Source organism: Haliaeetus leucocephalus, unplaced genomic scaffold, assembly GCF_000737465.1.
Source record: "Haliaeetus leucocephalus isolate CR32 unplaced genomic scaffold, Haliaeetus_leucocephalus-4.0 Scaffold166, whole genome shotgun sequence".
Lineage (NCBI taxonomy): Eukaryota > Metazoa > Chordata > Aves > Accipitriformes > Accipitridae > Haliaeetus > Haliaeetus leucocephalus.
The window spans coordinates 1687396-1697900 of record NW_010972602.1 but is presented as its reverse complement, the minus strand read 5'-3'; the positions used below and the strand labels follow the sequence as shown (position 1 = coordinate 1697900).

Below are 10505 nucleotides of genomic sequence, written 5' to 3'. Positions count from 1 at the left end.
TCCCTCTTGTACTTCAGGTTAAAGCTTGACACCAAAGTATGTAACTAGGTTTTTTTGCTTTTGCAAAAAAGTGTGCAGTTCAAAACCTGTTGGAAACCTTTGAATAATAAGCTAAACATAACCTGAAAATTCAAGTTCAATTCACATATCAGATACATTTCAGGCAAAACTGGAGGATTTTATCTCTTCTCCATTTCCTGTTAGCTTTTAAATGTAGACAGTTACTTTCTTAAATCCACCTGTTCGTTTTAAAAAGCATTAACCTATTTCTGATGGTTCCGAGTCTGCATGTAGCATTACTAACTTCAGGAAGAGGTGTTCGGCTTGAATTTAGCAGCAGGGACCAGTTACTGTTTTCTTGGTGTATGACGGAAGATTCTCTGGAGCTGCCCGGCCATTGCCAGGTCCCAGCCGGAGGAGCAGGCCTCGTAACCAGCACTAGTTTCAAGTGAACAGGCTTTGATGTATCCTGCCCGTGCAGCCATCAATACACGCTTCTTCACCCCAGATTCCCACACGCTGAACAACTCCGCCGTGACTTCCTAGCTTCTCTGTTAACGTGGAGGCGGGAGGCAGGCCGGCCGGTGCTCAACCTCCCGCTCCTGCTGTGCCCCGGCCTCACTACCCACGGCGAGGGTGACCGATGGGACCGATTTCCAAGCCGCTGGCTTCCTAGCGCCTCGCGGCACGGTGACAGCAGCTGTCCCCCGGCGCACCGCAGGCTCCCCTCGCTTTCCCCGGCCGAAATCTCCCCGCCTGGAGGGCCCGCGGCCTGGACGTCAGGCGCCGCCCGGCTCGGGGCAGCCCCGCGGCTGAGGTGAGCCTCGGGCGAGGGACAACGCGAGTGCCGGCGGCTCGGCAGCGGGAGAGGCGAGCTGGCTAGCGGCCGGGCGGCTCTCGCCTCCCCGGCTCTGTGAGGCGGCCGACTGAGAGAAGGAGGAGGAGGAACCATGTGGCCGGGCCGCGGTAAGGGGCCGGGCCCCCCGGGGAGGGGGCGCCTCAGCCCCAGCCCCTTTGCCATCCCCTTCCCCGTCTCGTTCTCTCCCGACGCCGCCTTGCGCCGCCGCGGTCCCCCGCGGGGATTGGTCGACTCGGCCCCGGAAGGCGAAGCCGTCACTTCCGCGCAGTCCGCCATCTTGTCAGCAGTTGGCGGAGGCAGCGCCCGGCCCGGCAGCCCGCGCTCTGGTGTGGCGCGGCCGCTCGTCCGCCTTGCAGGCCGCGTGCCGCCGCCCCGCTCCGGGCCCCGAGCCGCCATGGCCAACAACAGCCCCGCCGTCGGCGCCGGGAACTGTCAGGGGCAGCAGGCGGCCCAGCACCAGCCTGGCGCCGTCCCGCCGTCCCAGCAGCAGCTGCAGAGCGGAGCCCCCAAGCCGGCGGCCTCAGGCAAGCAGGGCAACGTGCTGCCGCTGTGGGGGAATGAGAAGACCATGAACCTGAACCCCATGATCCTCACCAACATCCTCTCGTCGCCCTACTTCAAGGTGCAGCTATACGAGCTCAAGACTTACCATGAAGTGGTGGATGAGATCTACTTCAAGGTGAGCCTGCGGGCCGCGCCCTGGGCGCCGCCGACTCCTCGGGGCTCTGCTGGCGCCTGTCCCGAGGCGCCCTGTGGCTGGGGTTTTTGAAGGGGGAAGGCCTTGATTGCAGCCTGCGGATTCTCTCTCTGGTCTTCCTGCCCCGTATCTCGCGGTAAGGGATGGGAGCAAACCTCGATTTTGCTGCTTAGCTGGGGGCATCCGAGGTGCTGCCTTCTCTCTCTTACAAAAGAAACGTGTTTCGCGTCGGGATTGGAGTTACGGAGTTGTAAGTTAGTTCGGAACTGGGCAGCGTGAGAGCCAGGGCAGCGGGGATGAAATGGCCGTCTAAGGACTGCGCTCTCAGTCGGAGAGAGTGGGGAGGGGACCCGATCTGCATGCCACTTCTAGAGACAAGCCCTCCCCGCAGCCTAGGAGTTGCCGACACGCCGTGTAACTACGCAAAAGGTACGGTGGTGACTGTAGGTGATTTCGACAGGAGTTTGCATGTGGCCTTCTTCCTCAGAGGTTAGGGGCCTTCCCCCCCCCTCCACACCCAGTCAAAAACTAGTTCATTTTAGTGCTTCTCTCGGCGATAGGTAGGATGTGCTGGGGAGGTAACTGAACTGTATCAGTGCACCCATGTCTCAGTTCTTGTTTTGTTAGCAGGATTGAATCAGTTTTGCAGCGAGGCTTCCATCAAGCCAGTCTCCCAGGTAGAGGTATGCATAACTAATGCTCATCAACACAGCCACATTCTTTGTTCTGATAATGAGAGCAAAACTTAGGTAATTCAGGCTGCTGTCTTCAGTCAGCTGTACTGTGGTGGTTATTGAGATATTTTTCTCCAGTGAATAGATTCTATTTCATAACGTTACTGTGTCACTTAGTAGGTGTTAATATACTTTGATATTATAAAGAAAGAAAAGGTAGCCTTTTTGTCTCATTTAACCAGGGCAAGTCAAGTTACTTAGGGCACCATAGTTGTGAAAAACAACTCCACGAAAGTATTTAGAGATTTTTGGCATTGTTTGCACGTACTTATGAAGACAGTGCTACTGTTTTTCCACTTAATGACAGCATTTCTCTGCTTGCGCTCTGTCATTTGGAGCGGACTACTTAATTCTAATACTCAGAGTAACATAGATTACTATGTTACTATGTTACATAGATTACTCTATTACATAGACAAAGCTTCTCTTTGGTTAATTTACCACTTGTGGCATATGAGACAGAAATAATTAATTCTATCCATCTATTCACTCAAATCCATCAGAATGGAAAGCAGCAAAGTTTATTTTTGCAAGTGACGACAAGAGCTGAAAAATTTATTGAGGAAACATATTTTCAGAAAATTTGAGAGCTTGCTGTATTTTACATGGACCCTTTCAGATGTAGTAAAAAATATTTGATGTGATTTGTCTTCTTAGTATTGGTAGAGTTCAACTGCAATAGGTCAAATAGTTCATTTGATTGTCTCAGTGTTTCATTTCTTAAGTGGCTCAATCTTAAATTGGGGAAGAATTTTGACGTGCCATTAAATATCTACTTATTAATCCAATGTAAATAAAGTTTGCTTACTGAACTTGACAGTTATTCTGACTCAAAACTGCATGCTAAATAAAGAGATAACTCAGCCCCTTGCTTAATCATGACTAATAGATGTGAGGGAGAAGATAACCTGATGATGAAGGTACTTCACTGATATTAAGATTTGTATTCTGTTCATGTTTTAAGATTCCTGAAAAGTGTTGAACAATTGCTGTTGGGTTTTTTTTGTTTGTTTTTTTGTTTTAATAAGCGCGATATCCACCATAGCAAACGTATTTTCAAGAGTATTTGTCTTTGGGAACTGAAATAAGTCTCTCATTTAAAAAATTGAAGAATGCTGGGTTCTGGATTCTCAGGAAAGATGATCTTAAGTCACACGGGCAGCTAGTGATAGGGACTTGAAGGCTTGAAGATATGGATTCTGTCTAGATATTTAAATTAATTCACTTGCAGTTCTGGTCTTCTGTTTCAGTTCCACATCTGTGAAGTGGGTGACTTCCTCTTTCTTTATCCCTGGTACTAGCACCACATGCATGTCCTCAACTTCATTTAATCTGTATGCTTCCAAGAAGTTAACTGTATGCAGTAGTCTTTGTAGGATCAAAACTTCAAATGCGTTTTTCTGAAATGAGTATTGTTTTCAGGGCTTTGGGTTTTTTTATTGGTATCTGTCAAAACCAGCATGTTTATATTGATTGTGGCCAATAAATGTAACTGTAATTAAAAAAATTGAAGACTACTATTGTAATAGTGTCATACTTGATCCTTTGACTAAAAAATACTCTTAGGTTCCTGTGAGAGGCAAAACTGTAAGTAATCAGAAGGATGTGCAGTATTATTTATGTAGTATTTGTGAACTTCTCATATGATGCTAATAATACAGAAAGTCATAGTGGATTTTGAGTTCTACGGTATTGGCATCTCTCATGTTTCCTATTTGGATAAGACAGCAACTGTAAAACAAAAACAAAAAAACCCAACAATTCAGCAACTTTAGCTGTTAGTATATCTCTGGGTTTGTGTGATTGTGTACATAATTAATTTTGTTTCATGTATTGTTAAAGAATTTTAATTTGTGAACTACAGTACAACTTGGCCACAAACTCTTAGCCCCAGTCCAGTACAACACCATTCTATCTTTTTTGTCTTGTTTTTGCTTATTTTTTTAAGTTGATGTGTTTGGGAAATGTACTTGTTTATAGAGCCAGATGTTACTTCTCTGAATTTCACAATTTCAAATGTAGCTTAGGCAGTTTTATGGTTCTTGACTTGTTCATGACTCTTACTGTCAAATTTAAGGAATGGTGTTGGTTAACTATGTTCATGCACTCATCTGTAAATACATCTCAAAAGATTTGAATTAGGCAAGCTTCACTCATACTTAGGAACATTTTATCTAAGAACATCACTGCAGTTAATCTAAAAAGCAGTGTTTTTTCTTGTTTAAAATACTACGCTTTATAGACATCTTTCTTTTGTCCTAATTGTAAGTGATACTCAAAAGAAATCTCTAGCTAAGCTCACTGCATAAATGAGATTTATGAATATGAGACTGTAGATTTTGACTTCTGTAGCTGTCATCAGTAAGTATCACTAAACTTGTTAAGAGGCAGTTTAAATAAAGGTAGTTGTTTAGTCACTGTAGAAGATAGTAATGATGGGGTTTAGTCATAAAGTAGTTGAAAGTATGTGGAGTATACAGTAAGCATGGATGCTTGCATTGGTGGGGTTTTGGGTTTTTTTTAATCATCTGTGATTTTTGGGTATAATTTCTTAATGTGGTAATTAAAAAGGCCAAATGCTTTGCTTTAATGGCAAAGCAGGCTTGATCTTGAATTTTGTAGGAGAAGACAAGCTACTTAAGATTGATTTAGGATATCCGTTGTTTAAAATTAGGTTTGTACAGGCTGCTAAACATTATGGAGGTTTTAATTGTCATTTTCTATCTTCCCACCCTCCCACCTTTTCAGGTTACGCATGTTGAACCATGGGAAAAGGGGAGCAGAAAAACAGCAGGCCAGACAGGGATGTGTGGAGGGGTAAGTAGAAGTACGTGCCTTCTTAAATTTTTCTGTCTGGTAAATAAATTTTGCAAGTGTAGCTAAAACTTGCTTGTATGTTGGCTCAGTCCCTAGATGTGAAATTATTTATTACAAAGAGTTGATATATTCCCCTTGCTTCCAGAGCTGTGAATCCAAGTAGTGTTACTTTTTCCATGTAGCTCCATTTGTAGATTTAATCTAGTGTTAGTTCTCATATTCTTTTGCAGATTTGGAATAATGTCTTTGTGACTTCCTCTGTCTTTTTTTCTTTTGAAAGGTGCGTGGCGTTGGAACCGGAGGAATTGTGTCTACTGCCTTTTGTCTGCTCTACAAATTATTTACACTGAAACTCACTCGTAAGCAAGTGATGGGCCTTATAACTCATACAGACTCTCCATATATTAGGGCTCTTGGATTTATGTATATTAGGTAAGTATCAATATAATCAACTAATGGCTAATTTAATATACAGGAAACTGTATTAAAATATTACATTCTTTTTGTACTTAAAGGTACACACAACCACCTACAGATCTATGGGACTGGTTTGAATCCTTTCTTGATGATGAAGAGGTATGTCGGCGAGGGTAATAATTTGTTTTCTTTTGTTTCTTTTCATGTTACTACTTTAGGTTTAAACACTGTTTGATAAGGTTTTCTGTAGTTCGAATGTTGCAATGTTATGTTCTGGTAATTTCATTAATTAGTGCAGGAAGTAGGTCTGAGGTGGGACCCAGGTAATTTTTCTTAGATTTCAAAGTTTTAATAGACTTTTCCATTGGTTATGATGTTACTGTGTCAAGTACTGCAAACTCATGTGAAACAGGTTTATTAAATCGGAATGCAGACAGCAGGCTGTGTGAGTGTGGCTTCTGTGGAGTTTTTAGAAAAAGAATTATTTTTGAGCGAGGTATAGTAAGTCTTGAGAGTGCTAAATTTGTATTTTGCATTTATTCCTGGGATAGGGGGAATTGGTGCTTACATAGAAGAGTAGGAAGTACATAGTAGAAACCAACATTCACCTTGAAAAATACTACCAAAAATCTCTGTGGTTATTATTCATGTCCTGGAATAACTAAACCCAGGATTTCTTCAGAGGAGAAACAAACAGCCTAATTACTGCATAAGGTGGCATTGTTTCTAGTAACCTTAAGGTTTTTGCTAATGGGGCAAAAAAAGAAACATGAGTTGCTAACTGAAGAAGTTCAGTGAAGAGGCTGCATTATTACGCAGTCAGATAGGAGAATACCTTTGGAATCATAGTCCTGATTTACTGTCTGGAGGAATGGAGTAGGAGTTGGTGGGTGACATTTTCTTGGCCTATGAAGTTGAATATACAGTCTGCTACATATTGTTGCAATTTGTATTTATTGAGCAGGTTTTAAATCACATCCTAGATTTAAGAATGGAACAGGAAGGATCACTTGCCCTCTTCAGTGTGACAGTAGGCATCTACTCCAAGAAACTTCAAATGTTGTAGTTGCAAATGATGTCCGAATACTCATATTAAAAATAGCATTAATTATGCTTGTATGTGACTGCAATGCAGTGTATTTATTTTAAACAGCTTCTTTCATGCTAAGTATCAAAAACACTGTGCAAAGGAAACAGCTGTTACTTCAGGTAAACCTGTGTTATTGTTTGTTTGCAACAAAAATGAAAACAAATTTAAATCTTGAATGCATTGCTGTGATATCCTGCTTCTCCCCCAGGTGGTGCTAGTTAATATGAACTCCTCTGCAATGTTGCATTGTAACTTAGGAGGATTGGGGTGGCTTCATTTTCAGGGTCCCGCAAACAGCTTGATTCCCAGGACAATGAAGTGATCACAAGTGTGATACATTGTGCAGGTTTTAACTGGTTCATTATTCTAAGCACCTTTTTTAGTTTATACATTTCAGTTCTTGCAGATAACTGGTTATCAGCATATATGTGTTTATTGTTGTTTAAAATATCCCAGTATATTTTTGCAATTAGTGTTTCTTTCCCAGCTGCTTTTTCAGTAGCTTTGTGCTATGTAGGAAAAAGTGCTTGGGGCTGCTTGTCTTAAATTTCTTACCAGTCCTGGTCAAGCTCAGTAGGATGAAGGTAATTTATATATATGGAATTATGTAAACCTACAGGATTTTTTTTCTCCAGTTCTTAAATATGTGGAAGCAGTTCATCTTTTGTCATGCTGCTGTGAAAAACTTCCCAGGATACAGAGTTACTTTTCAAAATGCTTCTTATGTTTATTTTGTTTAACTGTACGTACTCTCCAGGTGCTACGTTTAACTCCTTTTTTTCTTCTTTAGATCTCTGCAGCGATTATATTTGGAAAAACTGTATATCTGAACACTTAAATGTGTGTGAGTGCAAGCAGTTTTACATTTAGATTTTCTCTTCCTGTTTAGATAACAAATCTCACTTTCCTTGTGTGCTTGCACTATAGGTTTGGGACTGACAATAGCTGACTAACATGTCCTGAGCTGTGAGAGGGCATAGCAAGAAGGCCTTCATGCGGTAATGACCCTTTTCAGAGACAATGGTCATCATGGATTATGCGTTTCCAATTATTTGTTCATTTATTTATTTTTTTACATATTTCTAAATTAGAAACCTCACTGCTTCATGGCAGTTGGTTTGCTATTGCTTCCAATTCTGTTAGGATGCCATTTTGTACTAGAGGTTTTTCTGTGATCATTTTTAGATAGGCAATGATGTAGTTCTTAAATGATTTAGGCCACAGGGTTGGGTATGATGGTACACAGTTGTACATCCACAAAATGGAGTATTAAATGTAGTTTGAGAGGACTTCTCAACTTTGTGGCATTTAAATAAAATACAAGATCATACCATGTAACCAGACTGTGTAAGGGGATTTCACGTTAATCTCTTCATCCACAGTCCCTTACCATCCAGATGGCTGCAGGATTAGTATGTGCCTGCATGCATATGTATTAAGTCCCATTCCCTATCTGTAACATACTGCCAAATCCAAAGGGCGCAGAGTTTGAATTTTTCTAAGGAAATGTATTAGAATATGAGACAAGTAAACTTTCATAATCATGAGACTTCAATAGGGCAGTAATGTAGCAGCATTTTTTTTTGAAAATCAATAGAGAATATTTTTGACCATCAGGATATTTTTTGCTTGTATTTTGTAGGACCTGGATGTGAAGGCAGGTGGGGGTTGTGTTATGACCATCGGGGAGATGCTTCGTTCCTTCCTCACTAAGCTTGAATGGTTTTCCACATTGTTTCCAAGAATTCCTGTGCCAGTCCAGAAAACCATTGACCAGCAAATTAAAAGCAGACCTAGAAAAATCAAGAAAGATGGCAAGGAGGGAATGGAAGAAATAGACCGGCATGCGGAACGTAGACGTTCAAGGTCATATACACGTTATTTTGAAAATGAACATTAAAATGAACTTATTACCAGCATTAAATGAACTTATTGCCAGAAATGTGGTGTCTTTTCACTGAGAGAGATTTTAAGGCAACAGGCAAAACAGTTGATGGATGCTAATGGATTAAAATAATCAGATGATATTTGGTATTTAAGATTAAATATAGACTATGTACGTAAAGTATAAATTAGAAAGCAAAGAGGGTCCCTTAACTTGAAAAGGTTGTGTTTCATATTGAATTATCTTTTATTTTAAAAGGTCTCCAAGACGATCCATCAGTCCCAGGAGGTCTCCCAGAAGATCCAGAAGCAGAAGTCATCATCGGGAAGGCCATGGATCATCTAGCTTTGATAGAGAGCTAGAAAGAGAAAGAGAACGGCAGAGATTAGAACGTGAAGCTAAGGAGAGAGAAAAAGAAAGGCGGAGATCTCGAAGTACTGATCGCACCCTAGAACGGAGGCGAAGCAGAAGCAGGGACAGATATAGAAGCCGTAGTCGAAGTCGTGACCGGAAAGGAGATAGAAGAGACAGGGATAGGGAGCGAGAGAAAGAAAATGAACGGAGCCGTAAAAAAGAGAGAGATTATGATAAGGAAAGAGGTAGTGAGAGGGAAAAAGATCGATCTAGAGAAAGATCAAAAGAACGGAAAAGTAAGGGTGATATAGAAGAAAGAAGACACAAGGATGACAAGGATGACAAGAAACACCGGGATGACAAGAGGGATTCCAAAAAAGAGAGAAAACATAGTAGAAGTCGAAGCCGGGAAAGAAAGCATAGGAGTAGGAGCCGAAGTAAGAATACAGGTAAGCGCAGCAGAAGCAGGAGTAAAGAGAAATCAAGTAAACACAAAAATGAAAGTAAAGAGAAGTCAAATAAACGAAGTAGAAGCAGAAGCAGAGGAAGAACAGATAGTGTTGAGAAGTCCAGAAAACGAGACCAGAGTCCCAGCAAAGAAAAACCTAGAAAGCGTAGCAGAAGCAAAGAACGTTCCCACAAACATGATCACAGTGATAGCAAGGACCATTCGGACAAACATGATCGTCGAAGGAGCCAAAGTACGGAACGAGAGAGCCAAGAAAAGCAACATAAAAACAAAGATGAGACTGTGTGAACTCTTTCAGAAGTGGATCACATTGAATCCTATAAATGTTTGATTAAATCCTGCTTATTTTTTCTTAAAGTTGAGATTGTGCAGTAGTTGATGAGCACTCTTCTCCAACCTCCCTCTAGGCTGCAGATTGTCATTTCCTATTTTGGGTAGGGAAGTGCCTTTGTAAACCCATTCAATGCATTGACGGTTTCAAACCATTTGTTTAGTTAATTCGTAATGCAGAGATTGTTCTTGCATTTTTATTGTTCAGATGTTTCTGAAATGTACAGTCTGTACATACGTCCTGAAAATGTTTTAATTCCTTTGGCATGGTTGCCATGTTGGTTAAATTTGTATGAGGCAATAAACTGCCACTAATTCTACTTTCATTTTGTAGACGTGGAATTATGGTTTGTATCCTGAAGTTAGCATGGCTGTGCTTTACATAATAGTATGGCTTTTAGGGATGAATCTTGAATGTGTATTATAGCTGAGATATTTATGTGCATACAATGTACATTGAGGGCTGCAGATTTAGAACTTAACACTTGTGTCCACTGTACCTGCTGTTTTTTCAAAAGCTTTTAAAATGTATTATGTTGTTGATCACCACTGGTGTGAAATTGAGAGTGGACTTTCAAGGAGATAGTGGTTTTGATGAAAAGATTTAGATTATGTTGGGGGTTGTTTAGTAATTCTTTAGAAAGGCTACCTCAAGCGGACACTGTAAAGGTTGACGGATGAGTACCGTAGCCATCTATGCATTTTATTTGTTTGAAAAAAAACCCATGTAAGCTTCCTTTTTTTTTTTTTTTTTTTTTAAACACAATTTATCCATTTGTGGTCTTTTAATGTTTTTAATCAGCAGCTGCACTCTGTCATTTATGATAATCCTGGGCTAATAAAGGCATTTAAG

At 41.2% G+C, this 10505-nt stretch overlaps 1 protein-coding gene across 1 annotated transcript; it reads left to right on the top strand.

Annotated features, from left to right (window-relative positions):
- The first annotated feature begins 1144 nt into the window (after positions 1-1144).
- Positions 1145-9972, top strand: PRPF38B (pre-mRNA processing factor 38B). The gene is made up of 6 exons (XM_010563434.1): positions 1145-1538; positions 5039-5107; positions 5388-5539; positions 5623-5683; positions 8257-8480; positions 8758-9972. The coding sequence occupies exons 1-6, from the start codon at positions 1254-1256 to the stop codon at positions 9608-9610; spliced, it is 1644 nt and encodes a 547-aa protein (XP_010561736.1). The 5' UTR covers positions 1145-1253; the 3' UTR covers positions 9611-9972.
- Positions 9973-10505: the final 533 nt, after the last annotated feature.